Source organism: Dendronephthya gigantea, unplaced genomic scaffold (genome assembly GCF_004324835.1).
Source record: "Dendronephthya gigantea isolate DGI-Jeju-01 unplaced genomic scaffold, DenGig_1.0 000016F, whole genome shotgun sequence".
Lineage (NCBI taxonomy): Eukaryota > Metazoa > Cnidaria > Anthozoa > Malacalcyonacea > Nephtheidae > Dendronephthya > Dendronephthya gigantea.
Genome location: NW_021163026.1, coordinates 712,265 through 732,796, shown reverse-complemented (window position 1 = coordinate 732,796; position 20,532 = coordinate 712,265). Strand labels below are relative to the sequence as shown.

Genomic DNA, 20,532 nt, shown 5'->3' with positions numbered 1-20,532 from the left:
ATAATCGGGCGCTTGTTTGCCAAAGGGGCTCTAAGATAAGGCGATCTTTTCAAAGAAACATTCACATGGTCGTGGCTTTATACAGAGGATCCTTCAGATTTGATCGCGCCAGAAATTAAGCCTCATTCATATAAACTGACAAAGCCAGCTGGTAATATATCACTCAGTACTCTTACGTACATCCTCTTCCGCGGTGAGGTCAAGTATTCTCTTCAAGAATTGGCACTTATTGAGACTTTTAACAGTTGGAACTCTGTTTTATGGCCGCAAAATTGTCAACACGAACCGCACTCGGGGCAATATCAAAAGAAAACGGACCGTACAAACGAATACACAAACCGTGGATGCCAACAAATAGTAACATAACAGAGGAATTGAAACATCCTGTGATGTGATAAAGTGTCAATAATAGGCATTGCTATCGTCTTAACAATGCGATTTGCATATTATTTTGGTTGCTTTATCTAATCTTGGCGGGAAAATCGTGACTTGCAAAAAAGACAAAATGCGCTATTTTACGCACGTAATCGACGAATAAAGAACAAAGGCAAAACATTATCGCGCAAAAACAGGGGGGGGGTGTTTGAGCCATCGGTCAAAATAAAATAGAGCACAGAGAAACAGGTTTAAAGGTTTTTTATTGTAAGTGGCAAAATTCCTGTATGGATCTGCCCGACGGTGCAAAAGCAAAGTGAAATATTACATTGACAGTGTCCATTGTGGTATATTTATTGCATAGTATTCACCTCTTGAACCGGTTTTTAAAGATCACCAAAACATATTTACAAATTCTAAGGTTTGGTCTTTAACCTTTTAATAGTCTTAAAATTACGATATCGTATGATATGTCGTCGGTTAGAATCTGTAAAGACATTTTTTGGTAATATTTCAAAGCCAGCTTGAGTGGTTTTATGCCGGGAAATAAATTTCCTGCTCTGATGTTAATTTAAGACCTGTTTTCAGCGATATCCATTTGCCAAAAACTGGACAAGGAAAGAAATGCACCCCCGACCGTCTGACCACGCGTGTGGTTTTGAATGCTATCGTTGGGCAATTGATTAGCACTAAGTCTAAACACAGGTGGTGCTCTAGAGAAGACAGCCCACTGCAGGTGGATCGATTCCAGAATTCAAAGCGCTTTGTCTCACAGAATAAAACGGATGCCTCAATACACACAAGACTCACGGAAGTACCAAATATTTGTACAAGCCGTTGACACGATGCATAACCTTTTGCAATAATGTAGATATCACATCGACTCGATCACCGTTTTTTGTCAATTACATTTTTCATCCGTCCATCAAAATGCTATGGAGACAATTCAAATTTTTGTCCACTAATGATGCATTTAGCATGTTTACTTTACAAAGCTATTATGTTGGCATTTGGCTGTTGTGTTAATACCCCGCATTTGAAGTGTCAATTTTCAGCGTAATATATCGGGATACTACGGGATACGTTTTGCACGGACCCGAGGTTTCTGCTCGGCATGTTTCTACTATATATTGGTTTACATTTGACCTGTTCCACGTCTTTAACCTTTTTAGGCGTAAAACATACTTCCGATGCCATGCTTTAAGTTTAGCCTCGCTAAAGCAACGTGGAGAATGCAGGGTTTGTAAGTGGCCTCCTTAATTAGGACATCCCACTTTGTTCCCTTATGTCAACCCTTTAAGAGATGTTACCCAAGGGGTCCCCGCCCCCCCTTCGAAAGCCTCTCAATTAGGACGCATTTTTGGCGGGTTTGGTCCTTTGAAGTTACGCCTCTTTTACAAGAGTTTCGGTGAAGTATGAATCATCTGCGCGTCTGATTTGGGGGGGGGGACGTTCTGTGAATTTTGGTAGAAAAAAACGGGCTCTAACATTATACATGCATGCTACGAGATTAGCGAAGTAGTTTTGAACGATGGCCTTGTATATTATTATTTCATAAAAAACTAGAGTCAAACTGAAAGATTCTATCAACTCGTTGCATCCTGACGAGGCTTTCTTAGTTTGGTTTATGTGTTAACCACGAATGGAGTCTCGCAGTCTATTGGATAGTTCATATTATAATTCTACTGATACATATTTCATTTTTTGCCTTATTTAAAAACTACGCATTGTTGTGCATTCTCTTTCAACGACCATTATAACCATTATAGTTCTTTTCTAGAATAATTCTTAGAAATTAAAAAAAATATCCAATCACAGTGTCGCTGACGTGACATTGCAAAGAACAGCGAAAAGTGGTTCATTGTTGGGTAAAAACTAACCAACCTCGTTCCCAGGGCCTTTTGGGACTTTAGAGGGAGGGGGCTGGGGCTGGGGAGGAGAGAAGAGGATTACCTGCCTTTTACCCAAACCCAGAATCGAGGTAAAATGCTCTGGGAACGAGCTTGAGAACTAACGTCCCGCGTATACCGACCTATTTCAGTTTCTCACCGACACCGGGTGAAACAGTGGAAAATAACTCTTAGTTTTAGTCGGAAGTTAATACGGATGCTTGCTGAGAGTATTTCAAAGCAAGTAAATCATTTATACAAGAAAAATCTTCCCATAAAAAAATGTTTAAAAAATTCCTGGCTTAGTACGGTTGGCGCTGTGATTGTACGAAGTTTAGAATCGAGAAATGATAAATGGTTAAGTTGAAATACTGTCACGCTATTAATTAAGGCCCTCGAAGTGCCAGTCAAGAATCTTATCGAAGTATTTCCTCGAACCCTTAACTTGTACTCTCATTAGCAGCCATTAATGGCGGAAATAGTTGAATAATAAATGGCGTTTATAATGGGACTTGCTCTGCAGAAAATGGTGATACGATCCAGACACACAGTACTCAGTAGCTTAATTGGCGGCTGCATCTTCATATATCCGATGGCAAAGAGTGCCAAGAATCATTTACCTCCAAAAACATCCTGAATATTAATACCGACAAACACAAAAGGTCAAAAAAACTTCTAGCCGTTTCGACCTTCGAGTACTGACTCTACTCTCCAGACGAGGACCCTTAGGTCGAAGAATCGAGGTTTTCTTGTTGCCAAAAAGGCCTTTACATTTCAAGCCTTGCCAAGGGCTTTGGGCATCATGGCATTTCAATTCAAAACATGACCGGTCTGACTATTTTGGCCGCCTAAAGAAAAGCGACCTTATAGAATCTTTAAATTCATTGAGAACCATAAATGACCTCATAGTTCATAGAGCAACCTATCCATGCATTTATATCAACGTACAGGAACTAATACAAAATTCCGCGTTTACAAGCCCACGACACGCCGATTTTCCCATTTATAACCGCTGACCTTTACTGTAACATGAAGGCCCCGGCATTTACACTTGTAAACGGGCTTTATCTAAAACCGACCGCTATGATTTTTCATGAAAATAAGAGGAAACATCTGTAATGTATAACTTTAAGGTGAACAGCGAAACAATGTATGGTATAAACTGCTTAAGAAAGGTTTTCACGAATCACGAACGAAATTCTATGAGCTTCAACCGCAATATAAATGAAAGTACGTCGTTTAGTATGAATTGTTTATCGGTCAAATCTGAAACGACCTAATATCCGACTGATTTAGTCATATTTTCGTAATTGACATCTGTCCCATCTGGCAACCGTTTGCCTAAGTGACGCTATAAGCTTGGTTAATCTGGCCTATATCACTTAGATAATGTTAACGGCTTCCATTTTATTCTAATCTAATATAATCACTGATGATTATTTTTATCTAATCCGATCTAATTCTATACCAAAAGATGGAAGATTACGTCATTTACTTTCCTCCATAGATCGGTCAGATATTAAAGATTACATGGCTTATGATGATGTACATTGACATTTGAGAATGACGTGTGTTTAGGCAAAACTCGGGGACACTCGTTTCAACATTAAAACAGGCAGAAAGTCGAGCCTCTGTTCATATCTCCTCTGTGAGAGGACGTGGACTTCAAAGGTGACGTGAAATGGCGAATAAGACCCTGGGTACGAGGTTGTCACGTATTAGTTGTCGCACGATGGCTCGCCTTCGGAAAGCGCGGGAAAACACACGAATCGTTGGCGAGTTGATATTTACGCTTTCTGGGGCCGATTGTATCAAGCCCGTTTAGCTTAAACGGTGGATAAGTCAAAATTAAATAACACTCTTACATCTCTCTTGAATGAGTCAACTTGAATATTATGCACTAAATATGTAGTTGTGAACAGTATCTTCGTATTAAGGTTAAAAACATTTAGTTTGCTTCTTGAATAAATCAATAGACTTGCTTTCTATTTTGAACTTAACCACCGTTTAAGCTAAACGGGCTTGATACAACCAGCCCCTGAAAATCAAACAACATCCAAATGTACGAATCGCGTGCACAGATTTGGGTATTACATGTGTTGTAAAATTTATACGATAAAACAACTAAAGCCTTGAAGATTTAAAAAAAGGCCACGCTGTGAAAGCAAATAAATTCCTCGTGCAGCACTTGTCTCCACCTGCAAGACTGAAGTCTATTAACCAATGAAATCGAGTGTTTCACTGTAATACATGTGGACAGTCAAACGTTCGTCATCAAACATATATTTCTTGCTGGCCACCAGACAAAGGCAAACAGGCTTAACTAAATCACGTTCGTCACAGCGTATTTAAAAGCCAGCTTTGACTAGGCTAAGAGTCTCAGTCTCCACTTCACGGGCTTATCTTAAATTAAGTTCTTCAGCACGGATCGCATATCTCTTGTTGCAGAACGAAATAAAACAGGCATAAAGGCATAAAACAGAAATTTTGTTCTAGACCAATCAGAGAATTTGTTTACATTTTCAGTAACCCAATCGGAATGCATAATGTTTTGATTACTTCCGGTAAAAAGTATATTATTGCCTATTGGCCTACTGATTGTCTAAAAATGCAAATTTGTACAACCGGTTCCAGAAAAGATTTTCACAATCTTCGACTGTTTACATATTCTTCGCCTCTGAAAGGAAACTGATCCTTAAACGTAAGGCTCTTGTGTTGGGCTAAACTGGCCGTCTCCATGCAGCTTTGTCTTTTTCCTGTGAAATTCAAATTGATGACTAATACATTGGTCATATAACAATTTCCACAAAATTGCTACAAGCTGTTAAGCCCTGGCTTCCTTAGATAGACAGTTTTTCCATATACTGACAAGAACACGCTAGCTTTTGAGCCCCGTTTTGAGCCAGGAAAACTGCTCTCGTGTGCAGATAAGAAACGTTGCCTGCCGTATACCCGGAGAAAATAAACTAAACGAAAAACTGAAAGACTACTTGTCCATGTGAGGCTTTAAAGTACATTTCAAAGGACGCCTGCTTTCAAGGCGCTAGCTGAAAAGGAAACACGAAAATTAATCTGTTAACAAAACAAGTGGGGACGACACTTAAATATATTATATATTTATATTTAATAATTGTTTACAAGAAGCATTGGGGTCTATTTAGATTCAAGTAGCGAGAGAAAGCCGAATATCAGGTTTTATATTTCATTGTTCCAAAGCATTCTGAATTGTTTAAAGACCCACGTTCGTGTTTATAGGTAGAAGTCCGGAAACGTATACTCGTATAGGCGCTGCTGCATGCTCTGAGTACCCTTGAAGAAGAATGCGTTTTGCTAAAAATACTTAAGCAATATTAAGGGTAATACATAAGTGGTTTCCGTGCAAGATAATGTGACGCTAGCAGATCGCGAAAACTTGGAATGGCGTAAAAAACGCGAGCCGTATAGACGTTGGTCATTTTTTTTTTATTTTTCCAAAACTCGAGCGACAAAGTTAATTAAGTCTAAGTGCAAAACTCATGCAGGGTACCACTTAATATTTTGACAAAATGTTGACTAACAAATACTGAGACTCCGTAAGAACGTAACTGTCATGTAATCATTATACGCATAATGGGGTAGTATCGGAAACGGCTAGTAAAAGCCTTTTTTCACACAGAGGAAAACAAGCTGAATTGGTTATACGTTTAATGCAACAGACAAAGTGTAAAAGTAGAACCACTATAAATCATTGTAACGATATTACATTGCATTTCAACTGTTCTGCATAATGTGGTGACTGGTGAGCAATCCATATATACTTATAGGTCGGAAGTGCCAAGAATCGCACGGCATGTAATTTGTTACCCTTAAAGTGCCCCTTGCATAGAAAATTTACTGCCTTATTATATAAACAGTTACACGTGAGCACACTTGGAATTTGTTTTTCTACCTTTAGGCCTTCAGTGATGACACAACATATCTCGTGGGCATTCAGAGTGTGAAGATTTTGAAGGTCAGAGACCCAAATATAGATATGCTAAATCAGGGACATGCACCAAACACCATTGGTTATACACCACTAACCATGGTATGAACGCTGTGGGTCTACAGGGTGTCCCACTGAAAAACCCAAAACCATTGAAATCACCCAGAACAATGCAATAGCTGGATTTTGAATACCTATGGGACCAACAAGTGCATCAATGTTTGACATAAGCATTTTTATGCATGAGGACGGTAAAATTTGTTTCTATCCACAAATGATTTTTAGTATAACAATATTTACATTTATATATGACACAACAAATATGGACAACAATATTTAAATTTAAAACTCAAGCACAATAACCTTCGCCTGTCAAAGTGAACATATATTTTACATGCCTCCCGCTCATACAAGCAAATCTCTTTGTTGCAAAACTAGTCAATTCTCTCGCGTACACACCAGCGAAAAGAGCTTAGCAAGGTTGACTCATCACATTGGTCATATGTATAAACAAAAATCTTTAAAGTTTAAAATCTCTAAAGGAATATACCCCACAGTTTGATGAATACTTCCATTTTTATTGAAGCAATTAAGCTGAAATGTTTACTTTTTCAATAAAACTTTATCCGAATTACACTTTATACGAATTACCCACTATAGGCGTTCAATTTTTTCACCAAACCAGATTTTACACAGTGTAACCTATACCATGCACACAATCATGTAATCAGACCTAAAACTTGTAGATCTTTCTCTCAACAGCAATAATGGAATAGCTTAACAACGTTAATCGACGTCTTAAGATTAAGTTGCTTACGATTTGTACAAAACATAGCCTGCTTGTACGTAAACACTTGAGAGACATTTCAGTTAAAAAAATGTCGGCAATTTTTTTGTGGACTTTTTTAACTAATTTTTCAATAATCCTTTTGGGTTTGACTCTTTGACTTTCGCGGGGATTCTTTCGACTCGTTCGACGACAAGTATCAAGTTTGATTGTGGTATACTAAATCTTCGAGGGACCGACCTTGTGATGAAATAAGGGGTATGCATGGCTTCTCTAATGATTCTATACCCCGCCCCCCCCTGCTCCAAATAAAATCAGGGAATCCAGTAACTAGCAACCGAAATATTAGGTAAAGTAACATTTAATGTCATTTAAATGTTACTTTACACACACGGTTAAGGAAGATTCGTTAAATTCGTAAATAGAAAGGTCATTCACTTGTGATCAGTTCGATTATCGTCTTAATAAGGATACTTGATCTGTCTTCTGTGGAATCTTTGTATGTCAACCTCAAACCAGGGTGTCTGATTTTTTCTTCCAATAAACTTTTCAAATGTTCACGCAATTTCTGAAAGTCAGATATTTCGGTTATATATATCGTTAAGTTACGGATTTCGTGATCAGCGGTTAGGAAAGGGTGGCGGTTAGGGACTGGGTTCAAAGAGAATATATTTCGTGCGACAGTAGCGATATTTCCTAGAATCAGTTCTCTAATATAATATTTGACAATTTTTATTAACGGAATATCACGTAATTTTGAATCAGAAATATATTATTACTCAGCAACTTTGACGTGGGATTAAATTGTAACTATATAGAGTTTATAGAATTAGTGATAGTGTTATTGGCCAATAAACAAACAGTATTATTTACAGTAGCGTTGCCAGCCTGTCGATTTGTCCCGCTATGCTAATATTTTAGTGTTCACTGACTGTAAAAACAATAGATTTCTAAAGACATGAATAATTATAATAACTCGAAATTTACATAGCGGGACAAAATCGTCAGGCTGGCTACGCCACTGATTATTTATTACTTATTTCCCTACGGTTTATTAACTTCGCCAGATGTTGTAAAGAGTTTTATACAATCTGAAGTTTATCTATAAGTCTGAATTGTTAAATATGACAAATTGCAATTTTTTTTGGATATTAATAAAACATTCTCGCGACAGCAACACCTCACCAGTTGTCAAGTCTTAAAATAGCGAATAAATGATGCATGGAAAGATGTCAATTTATTTACAATATAAATATTCTGCTGAACAGCTATAGGACGTGCAGATGGATGGGCGACAAATTTACATTAAACTTCGCAAATGACAGTGCATGACAGATGCATGGGTTTGGAAGTTACGGGCGTTTAATTATAGCCCAGAATGAAGCTTTTCCGCGTGTTTTTGCTATGCTTTTTATAACTTTCATTCCCTCGGTGCGTAAAATCTTGTTTTTCCAGTAAAAGATCAAGCAGTTAAATGTAGCATTCATCGAGCTAATGGTGTCTGCCCACATTCCAACAAGTTTAACATCGTTTAAGGTCAAGAACGCGAGAGTCTTGTTTTCCGAGTTCATCTTCAATCCAATGTAGACAAACGTCGGAATCGACTGTGCCGCCAAACAAGCGACTGCTAGCAAGCAACTCGATATATTTCTAAAAGAAACCGTTCTTCTTAAGCCTGATGTCATTCCTGTGTTTTGGCGATTATTCTTAGCGATTATAAAAAGCTTGTAGTTCATGAACAACATCGGAGAAGCGAAGATGACAAGGAAAACAAGAATTGTGGCTTGGAGGGAAATTAAGTCGTTCAGCGTCATCACCACAAGCACTAATTGGACAACAATCAGTATTCCGAGAAGAACCAGTAGTTTTCCTTTTGTTACAGATGTTCGATGAAAGATGGGATGATAGGTCGCCAAATATCGATCGAAATTCATCACCAAAAGAGCCAGCAGAGAAAAGCAAATAAAAATAGCAGACACGTACATGAAATGACCCACCCAGATAGGATATGCTTTTTCGCTCAACAATGTTGCCGTTGTATAAGCCGCCAGTGGGTGCCTTGCCAAGACCAGAAGCAGATCGCAACAGGACAAAACCATGATCATGAAATAACACAATTTCTTTCGAAGCTGCGCTGATCTCCAGAAACTGATTATGACCAAGGAATTTAAACATATTCCCGAGAAAAAGAAACATACGTTCACAATAAACATAAATATCAAGTTAATGAAATATTTTAACTCCATCGTAAGGCGTCTGATGAGCTGTATATACGAGTTAAAATTACATAGAATGTAATATTGCGGAAATAAAGGTTTATGATGTATGGATATTACACAATGATATAGATCATTATTGACATTCAAAAATTTTAATAAAAAATTTTGTCATACAATGTGTGTGGATGCACATATAATTAAACTATATTTAGCTTTCGGTATCAAATATTTTCAACCGAGTAAAGTTAAATAAATTATATATTATATAATAAAGAGTCACCTTACAACGTTGGTACATGTGTTAAAAGTCAAAGTCGTCTAAATGCACGCATAGCTTAAAATACCTATAAGTTGAACAATGTCAATTAATTGTGAAATATATGTGGGGTTAGGGTTGGTCATGCATGCCTTGTTTTTATGCAAGCTATATATAACTATATACGAATCGAACAAAATCTTCCATCAAGAACCTGAATTACTGTAGTAAACTTGAATTCAAAACAATCATGAAATATATAGCCACAAAAAATAAAGCTGAGCATTTAAAAACGCTGTGACCTTCGTAAAAGAACTAGGTTAAAAGAAGATCTTCATTAAATTTAAGATCTGAGTTGGATAAAATCGTTGCAAGGTGATTGATATTTTTCACTCAGTATCTGTGTTTTCTTAGCAGACGAAAAGATCAAAAAAGAATAATCTATGCTAAATTTGAAATCATGCATTAAAGAAGTTGCGAAGCGCTTCGACTGATAAGTATATTCCTACGATCATGCAAAAAGCTTCCCAAACCAAATGAAACAGTATAAGGTGATTGGGATTCAACCGGCTTGTGTCTTTTAGGATTCTATGATCAAAATCCACCACAAATTTTAGCCCTTATGTCCCGTATAATATTCATTCCCTCGGCGCGCAAAATTGTGTTTTTCCAGTAAAAGATCAAGCAGTTGAATGTAGCATTCATCGCGGCAGTCGTTTCAGACCAGAGTCCAACAAGCTTCACATCATTTAAAGTCGATGTTCCCTGTACCGTGTTCATCCTCAATCCAATGTAGACAAACGATGGAGTTGTCAGCACCAAACAGCAAGCCACGGCCAGTAAACAACTCGATGTATCTTTTAGGGAAAACGCCTTTCTCCTGTCGCGTGGTATTATTCTGTTTTCACGACTCTTCTTTGCGATTATAAACAGTTTGTAGTTCATGAAGAGCATCGCAGGAGCGTCAATAAGAAAAAAAATAAGCGAAGCAACTTGGAAGGAAATCAAAATGTTCACGCACAACACCAGTAAAAGTAATTGGACAGAAATCAGTATTCCCAGAAGAGTTAGAAGTTTTCCTTTCGTTACAGATGTTCGATGAAAGATGGGATAATATGTCGCTAAATATCGATCAAAATTCATTACCAGAAGAACGGATAACGAAAAACCAAGAAACATTGTCGATGGGTAGTAGACAAAATCCACCCAGCTAGGATAAAATTGTTCACTCGCTAACACTGCTGTTGCATAAGCAACTATTGGATGCTTTGCCAAGACGAGAAGCAGGTCGCAACAGGACAAAACCATGATCATGAAATAACACAATTTCTTTCGAAGCTGCGCTGATCTCCAGAAACTGATTATGACCAGGGAATTTAAACATATTCCCGAGAAAAAGAAACATACGTTCACAACAAAAAGGAATATCAAGTTAATAAAATATTGGAGCTCCATCATTGAGCGAATCTTTCTGAAGAACTATATATATATATATAATATTATATAATATATATAATATTATATATATTATATTAATATAATATATTATATATAATAATATATATATATATATAAGCGTTGAAAGAACCGAGACCAAATATGATATTATTGAAATAAGCGTTTACACTGACGAAAAGACATTGCATTGCTTATTTACATAAGAATAATTTTGAGGTTAATGAAATATTTCAACTCCAACATTAAACTACTCTCGGATGAAATTTAAGCGTCGAAAGAACAAAGACCAAATGTAATATTGTTGAATTATATAACTGTATACAGACGAAAAGATATTACAAAAATGATTGAGTACTCATTTACATATAAGAAATATTTTTAATAAAAATTGATGTTTTTTAAACTCAAGTTTATACATATCATGCATTGATGTCAATGTCCCTAGCATTCGTAAAGAAATATTCCATCAACTATCCACAAGATGTCTAGATGCTAGCCAGCATAATAATAGTGCATAATATAATACAGAATAATAAAGCATATTGTTATATAGGTGCTGTGTATTTTAAATGTGATTGGATCACTCGTAGTCACATGACTTTAAATAAATGCAATGTTTCCCGCCAGGGAAACAAGTGAAAACGTGTTGCCTGCTTCTTGTCATAACAAAGTAAAGTGGGTTTTTTTTTAAATGAAATTGTTGTGTAACATGTATATTTTTGTTCCTGTATAAAAAAAACACTTAATGTACACTACCTCGGGAGTCGGGAAATAGTGAGTTTTCAGACTCTTGGGAAAACAAAACTCACTATTTCCCTCGGGAGCATACATTAAGTGTATAGTAATAATGAACATGCAATATAGTGCTAGGAAGTACGTGAAGTTTTTTAAATGTGGAATTACATTGTTTTTAAATCGACACACATACATGTAAGCCTGTAGTTCAACTTAAAATAAACCCACAATCGTAAACCTGACCATAATTCCTTGAACGAGACAGCCAAGCTAGCCTAGTTTCCAGCGCTGGGATTGGGGCAATTGTGTCCACAATGACATATCTGATGAGAATTTTTCATTTAAGTCGATTATCATAGATCCAGTATAAGAACCATTTTCGCGCTAAGATCGAACATTTCCACAAATATTTGCTATGCCTTTGATAACTTTCATTCCCTCGGCGCGTAAAATCTTGTTTTTCCAGTAAAAGAACAAGCAGTTAAAAGTAGCATTCACTGAGCCAATTGTTCTAGCCCAAAATCCAGCTTGGTGTGCGTCATCAAAAAATGAAACTTCATCTCCGAGCTTACACTTAGTGCAATATAGACTGACGATGGAATGGACAGTGCCAGAAAACAAGCGACTACTAGCAAACAACTCGATACATTCCTCACAGAAAATGCATTTCCTCTATCGGCTGACGTTCCTTTGTTTCCACGACCTTGCTTGGCAATTGTAAACAGCTTGTAGTTCATGAACAACATCGGAGGAGCCACGATGATAAGAAAAATAAAAACAGAAACTTGCTCAAATATTACAGAGCTCCGTATTATCACCGATAAAACTAACAGGAAAAAAATCAGTATTGCAAAAAGAGTTAGAAGTTTTTCTTTCGTTACAGATGTTCGATAAAAGATGGGATGATGTGTCGCTAAATATCGATCAAAATTCATCACCAAAAGAGCCAGTGACGATAGTTCTATTGCATGAGATAGGCATCAATCTTGCATTCAAATTTTCGGTCAAGCTTGACATCACGATAGTTACGATCAATGGATGAACAATCAAGACCAGAAGTAAGTCTTAACAGGACAAAACCATGATCATGAAATAACACAATTTTTTTCGATCGAAGCTGCGCTGATTTCCAGAAACTGATTATATGACTAAGTAATTTAAACATATTCCCGAGAAAAAGAAACAAACATTTACGACAAACAGGAATATTAAAATTATGGATATTTTAACTCAAATAAAAGGCGATAGAAGTAAAAATTTTAAAAAAATACATAAAAAATATTATGACATTGCTGCAACAGAATCGATTATTGATGCATGTATATATTCACATGAATATATATACATCAATAATCGATTCTGTTGTAGCAATGTCATAATATTTTGTATAGCTTTGTCATAATGACAGCTTATTTATGTGATAACATAATTATAATAAAATATTTTATATTAAACAATAAATTTTTAATAAAGTACAATAATTTATTTCATGTGAAAGTATCATTCAACCCAAATTGTCTGGCTCCTTACTGCATTTATTCTTAAGTTGTAAAATGAAATAGCTGGCTGGCTTTTACTTGGTGAGAATTATCGGTCAGGTTATGATTAAACGGAGGAAACAGAAACGTTTTCCAAACAAGAAACTCTCTCTTATTTTCTAGCTATCATGGCTTTAATAACTTTCATTCCCTCATTGCGTAAAATCTTGTTTTTCCAATAGAAGATCAAGCAGTTAAATGTAGCATTCATTGAACCGATCGTTACTGCCCACAATCCAACAAATTTTGCATCATCAAAAGTCGAGCTTTTCTGTTTCGAGTCCATCCTCAGTCTAAGGTACACAAACACTGGGATGGACAGCGCCATAAAACAAGCGACTGCTAGCAAGCAACTGGATATATTCTTCAAAGAAAATGTCCTCCTGATATCCAGCGACATTTCTTTATTTCTACGACTTTGATTCACGACAGTCAACAGCTTGTAGTTCAAAAACAGCATCGGAGGAGCGAAAATGATTAAAAATATAAAAATAACAACTTGGAAGGAAATTACACAGTTTAAAAACATCAAAAATAAAACTAATTCGACAAAAATCAGTATTGCAAAAAGAGTAAGAAGTTTATTCTTCGTCACAGATGTTCGATGAAAGATGGGATAGTGTGTCGCTAAATAGCGATCAAAATTCATTACCAAAAGAGCCAGCAATGAAAAACCCAAAAATGTAGCCGATACGTCGATAAATATCGGCGAAAAGATGGCATTAACATTATCAGTCAAACGGGATATCGCGATGGCTACCATCACTGGATGATTAGTTAAGAGTGCAAGCAAATCGCAACAGGATAAAACCATGATCATGAAATAACACAATTTCTTTCGAAGCTGTGCTGATCTCCAGAAACTGATTATGACCAAGCAATTTAAACATATTCCTGAGAGAAAGAAACATATATTTACAACAAACATAAATATAAAGTTGAGAAAGTATTTCAACTCCATTGTTAAGCGACAACTAAGCGTTGAAAGTATACACTGATGTTAAATTTAAACAAATGCAAGACGTAAAAATTTTTATTAATAATGATGATAACAATAAATTTTTTAATCAATTTTTATTAATTTTCTGTTTTTTGTTTTTAATTAAATATATTTAAATAGTTTAATATATATTTAGATCCTGCAATGTATTTGAAAGAAGTAATATCACGTGATAATTTTTTTTCAAATTTTAAAGTTAATGAAACGCGATTGCATGTACAGTACTGTTCAGAAATAAATACGACCGCGGTTGCCGTTCGCTTCCAAACGGAATGTTATGAAATTCTGAGAACGACAACTCAATAATCAAATCGAAAACATCTTAAGAAATGCCTGTCAGACCGAGGCTTGACGAAGGTTCAACATCGCGGGCTCATCGCGGTTAGGTTATATCTGGACAGAACTGTATATATACAGGGTGCCTCAAAAAAAACGCAACCACTTAAATATGCAAGACATTAATACATCTCTAAAGCGCAATAGATAAGCACCTCTGGGAATTGAAAATGGCTCTTAATCCTTCATTTAAAATGCTAAAAGTCATTTTAGCTGAACTGTGGTGCAAACCGAACGATATTAATATTCTTGCATATTTAGGTGGTTGCGTTTTTTTTGAGACACCCTGTATAAATATATATAGATATAATATAGCAACAGCTGTATGTGATGTTACGTTTTATTGAATGAATGAAACTATAATATCTGAAATATTTATTTTTATATATGGAAAAAAAGGGGGGGGGGGAGTTTGTTTCCTGCGAACAAACTGTCAATAACCGCCGTTTAAACGGCTGGGGCCTGAGGGATCCTTCAATAGTCAGTACGGCAGTAGTATACTAATCGAAAAACAATATTCGAAGTTTAGTGTTTGGGGATTTAAATTATTTTTGCTCTTTTAGTGAAGTATTATATGTATTATAGTGAAATATTAACTCAGTCTATACGACTATAACTGCATGCAACGTAATGCAGCAGGTAAACGGTGATTTCATTTCATGCACCTTTACGACTGTGTTTGCTTTCGAAAAATGTGAAACATCAGCTATTATATTGAGGACTGGCGAGCTCAGGAAAAATTTGCTTCGTTTGAAATGGCGAGGGGTTGCTGCATGCATGTATTTCTAGTTAAATCTGCATCTTTGTGCTTTTCGAAGACACAATATCCCCTGTATTTCTCTTTCGACACACTTTAGATATTTAATAAATACAAATAATAATAAAAATCATGTTATATATACAAAGGTTGCTTGATTGGTGGTAAAATAGATCGATTTCGCTATAGCGTCAACAGGAAGAATTTGACAGATATAATAAAATCAGATATCAGATAATAAAAATACAAATTATAGTCAACATGTTGTGCACAAAATATCAACGAGTTTAACAAATTTAGATCAACACAAAACAGCTGTCTCTATCAAAACAGATTAAGTCGTACTTTTTCGTGGAGGCCACGAAACACGTGAGAAATTTACGTATTTGCGAGGATTTTTTTATAAAATAGCGATTGGGTGATTAGCGCTCAAAAAATCATTCTTTACGCGAAAACGAAGAAATAAACTTCCCCCCCGTTAATTGAAGTCACTTCAATCAGAATACCAGTATTCGTATGAAAATATCTGAAGGTGTGTAATGATAATTCAGATGTTATTCAGACGTGGCAACTTTTCGCAAATTATTTTCTAATTAGATGTTATGAATACAAAAATCACACGTTTTAGCTATAATTAAGCGTTAACTACCGTGTTTTGCAAACGACGTTTAATCTTTCACATTCATCTGTATAAGTCATGCCGCAGTTATTGATTCGATCTAACGTACAGATAATTTCAGAGTTTACAAAATGAAACCTATCTAAACGATTAGCGGGGAGCTTAATTTATTAATAAAAATTAAGGTGATATGATCCCCAATCGTATTTGCAAACGCGCGTGCAATTGCCCATAATTTTCATTTCAAAACTTAGATCTTAAATAAAACACACACATCGTCAAAAATACAGCGAAAATCTGCATGAAAATTGAATGTTTTTTTAGAATTAATTTAGGACAGTTTAATATCATATAATTTAGGACAGTTTTTATATTCTATTTTTGATCTGTTTCTGCTGCATAACCCAAAATAAAAGGAGAATTTCAGAGGAGAATTAGATTTTTACTTTTTCAGTGTTTTCTTCTTCCAATGCTGATTCAATTCACGAAAGCAATGAACTCGTTTGAAAATCTAGGCACTTCCGCGTATTTTTATGCCCTGAATAACTTTCATTCCCTCAGTGCGTAAGATCGTGTTTTTCCAAAAAAAGATCAAGCAGTTAAATGTACTATTCATCGAGCCAATCGTGTTAGCCCACATTCCAACAAGCTCAGCATCATCCAATGTGAATTCCTTCCCATCTGAGGGCATCTTCAATCCAATGTAGACAAACGTTGGAATGGACAGTGCCGTCAAACAAGCGACTGCTAGCAAGCAACTCGATATATTCTTGATAGAAACCGTTTTTTTCATATCGGGTGATAACCGGTTGCGTCGACTATTCGAAGCGATTGCAAACAGCTTGTAGTTGATGAACAACATCGGTGGACCGAAAATTACGATAAAAATTAAAACTACAATTTCGAGGGGAATTATAATAAAGGGCGAGAAAGGCGAAAATATTCCAGTGATCATGATAAGGAATACAAAAAGACCAAGAAGTCGTCCTTTCGTTACTGATGTACGATGGTAGAACGGATGATATGTCGCTAAATATCGATCAAAGTTCATCACCAAAAGAGCCAGTAATGAGAAGCCAAGAAAAGCCGTCGAGACGGTAACGAAAACAGCCGCCCAACTTGCCTTTTCATTCCCAGTCAACCATGACATCGCCATACCCGCCATCAACGGGTGATTGGTTAAGACCACAAGCAAATCGCAACAGGAGAGAACCATGATCATGAAATAACACAATTTCTTTCGAAGCTGCACTGATCTCCAGAAACTGATTATGACCAAGGAGTTTAAACACGTTCCCAAGACAAAGAAACATACGTTCACAAGAAACAAGAGGAGCATGTTTATGAAATATTTCAACTCCATTATCAAGCGATGCGCGTTTGAAAACGAATATAATGCATGTGTATCTCTCTCTATTTATATATAATATAGACAGCAGGTGTCTGCACCAGTCGGCTGATTATGATAAGATTATCAAAACGAAGTACGTGTTTCATTAAATACTATGGAGGTGTTGATGAACTTACATTTCCAATTTAGAAATGATTTTTTTAGCTAAAGTCGTAAAGAAATTAATTTTGTATATGGAAGAGTAAACAAGAGTAGAAATATACACTTAATGTATGCTCCCGAGGGAAATATAATGAGTTTTGTTTTCTCAAGAGTCTGAAACATTCACAAACAAAACTCACTATTTGCCTCGGGATCATATACGAGTGCTTTGTTATATAAGAACAAAGGGAGTTGACATGCAATGCCACAAAACAAGCGACTACTAGCAAGCAACTCGATGCATTCCTCACAGAAAATGAATTTCTTCTATCGGCTGATGTTCCTTTGTTTCCACGACCTTGCTTCGCGATTGTAAACAGCTTGTAGTTCATGAACAACATCGGAGGAGCCACGAAGATAAGAAAAATAAGAACAGCAACTTGCTCAAATTTTGAAATAACACAATCATGATCATGAAATGACACAATTTCCTTCGAAACTGCGCTGATCTCCAGAAACTGATTATGACCAAGAAATTTAGACATACTCCAGCGAAAAAGAAAAATGCATTCACAACATATGATCTGAATAGCACAAGAGTAATTTTAAAGCATTTGAAACATGTTTGCAATTAAAAATTTTGTCGTACATCCACAACAATCAGGAGTGTCAAGTTGATAAACGGTTTGATTTCCATTGTGAGGCGGCAACTCCTTATGAAATGATAGGTAAGGAATAACTTGTATTCACAAGTGCAATCTGAAGCCTTTACGATATCATTTTCCTTGTCACAATTACAGTTACAAAACGTTTGATCTCAAGTATATTAAATATCAAACGCATGTGCGGTTGCTAAGAATTATTCCGCGTAAGAATTTTTTATTATAATTTTATATAACAGTGTTTAAAATTCTTTTTAATCAATGTGTGGACACACTTTCTTTCAAAATGCACATGGATTTTTGCTTGCATACTCATATGGTTTGGATACACGAATAAATATGATAATTCAAAATATTGCGGCCATATTGACAAGATTTTGCATGCACATGCGGTAATGGTTTGAAATGATTTATGTAAAGCCTATACTGCGCTGACGAGAGGGTTTTTCAAATTTTTCAGAAACAAACACAGTTGTAAAGGTGAAGTGAAATCACCCGTTTACCTGCTGCATTACCTTGCATGCAGTTATAGAGTTTCACAGATTATAAGGGAGAGTTAATACTTCACTATAACTAAACCTTGAAGACATCAAAGCAGCTCAAAGAATTTTATCCCCGATGCAAGCAATATATAAACCTCGAATGTTGTTTTCGATTGTTGAATTCATGCAGGGAATGCAGTCGATTCTATAAAAGCATTAAAGTGATATTTGTTATATCAAAACTACGAACTATACACTTTCAACTTTCAAGAACTCTTTTTAAAGTAAAAACGATGATTTAAAGCCTTGAATGACATAGAATTTGAACAACTTTGTTCTGTCACAACATCCGGGTGTAATTCCTAATCTCCAGGCGGAATTAGGGCCTGTTTACATGGAGCAAGTTATCCCGGCTAGGCGAGGTAAAAAGCGCATCACATCAAAGGCTTAACCTGATTAGTCTTTCATTATATGCAGTTTTCACCTCGCCTAGCCGGGATAACTTGCTCCATGTAAACAGGTCCTTAATAAAAATATTTGAAAGTGTGCAATGATAATGCAGTAATTGTCCAGGCGTGGCAACTTTTCGTAAATTATTTTCTGATTAGACGCTGTGAGTACAAAAATCACAGGTTTTAGCTATAATTAAGCGTTAACTATCGTGTTTTGCAAACGACGTTTAATCTTTCACATTCATTTATATAAGTCATGCCGCAGTTATTAATTCGATCTAACGTACAGATAATTGCATGATTTACAATATAAAACTTATCTAAAAGATATGCGAAGAGCATAATTTATTGATAAAGATTAAAGGCCAGTTACACGGTGCAATTTTTCTTGCAACTTGCAATACAATTCTACTTTCGAGAGATGTATATTTGGAAACTTTTATTTCTAAACGTATATTTCGAAACTTTTGTGTTTATTACACTTCATGCAATTTTCTTCTGCAAGACTCTTCACGAATTTACATCTCTTAGAAGTAGAATTGCATTGCAAGTTGCAAGAAAAATTGCACTTAAGGTGATATGACCGGCAATTTTATTGGCTAACGCGTGTGCAATTGCCCACCGTTTTGATTTCTGAACGTCGACTAAAAATTAAACACACACATCGCCAAAAATACAGCGAAAATCTGCATGAAAATTGAATGTTTTTTTATAATTAATTTAGGACTGTTTAATATAAAATAATTTAGGACAGTTTTTCTATTTTTATATTCTATTTTGACCTGTTTTTGCTGCATAACCAGAAATAACAGGAGAATCTCAAAACAGACGTTTTGAATTAGATTGTTAGTAGTTCAGTGTTTTCTTCTTCCAATGCTGGTTCCATTCACGAAAGCAATGAACTCGTTTGAAAATCTAGGTACTTCCGCGTATTTTTATGTCCTGAATAACTTTCATTCCCTCAGTGCGTAAGATCGTGTTTTTCCAAAAAAAGATCAAGCAGTTAAATGTACTATTCATCGAGCCAATCGTGTTAGCCCACATTCCAATAAGCCGTCAAACAAGCCATTGCTAGCAAGCAACTCGATATATTCTTCATAGAAACCGTTTTTTTCATTTCGGGTGATAACCGGTTGCGTCGACTTTTCGAAGAGATTGCAAACAGCTTGTAGTTGCTGAACAACATCGGCGGAGCGAAAATTACGAAAAAAAATAGAACCACAATTTCGAGGGGAATTTTCGAGAAAGATGAAGGCATTCCAGTAATAATGATAAGTAATGCAAAAAGACCAAGAAGTCGTCCTTTCGTTACTGATGTACGATGGTAGAGTGGATGATATGTCGCTAAATATCGATCAAAGCTCATCACCAAAAGAGCCAGTAACGAGAAGCCAAGAAAAGCTGTCGAGACTTCGACGAAAACAGCCGCCCAGCTTGCATTTTCATTCCCAGTCAACCACGACATCGCCATACCCGCCATCAGCGGATGATTGGTTAAGACCACAAGCAAA

At 36.0% G+C, this 20,532-nt stretch overlaps 1 protein-coding gene across 1 annotated transcript in view; it reads right to left on the bottom strand.

Annotated features, from left to right (window-relative positions):
- Positions 1-6,833: 6,833 nt before the first annotated feature.
- Positions 6,834-20,532, bottom strand: part of LOC114520368 (ATP-dependent DNA/RNA helicase DHX36-like) — a 75,378-nt gene continuing 61,679 nt past the window's right edge. The window contains exon 31 of the mRNA XM_028540619.1: positions 6,834-7,583. Coding sequence (XP_028396420.1) covers positions 7,446-7,583 — 138 coding nt within the window. The 3' untranslated portion in view covers positions 6,834-7,445. The remainder of the gene's footprint in view (positions 7,584-20,532) is intronic.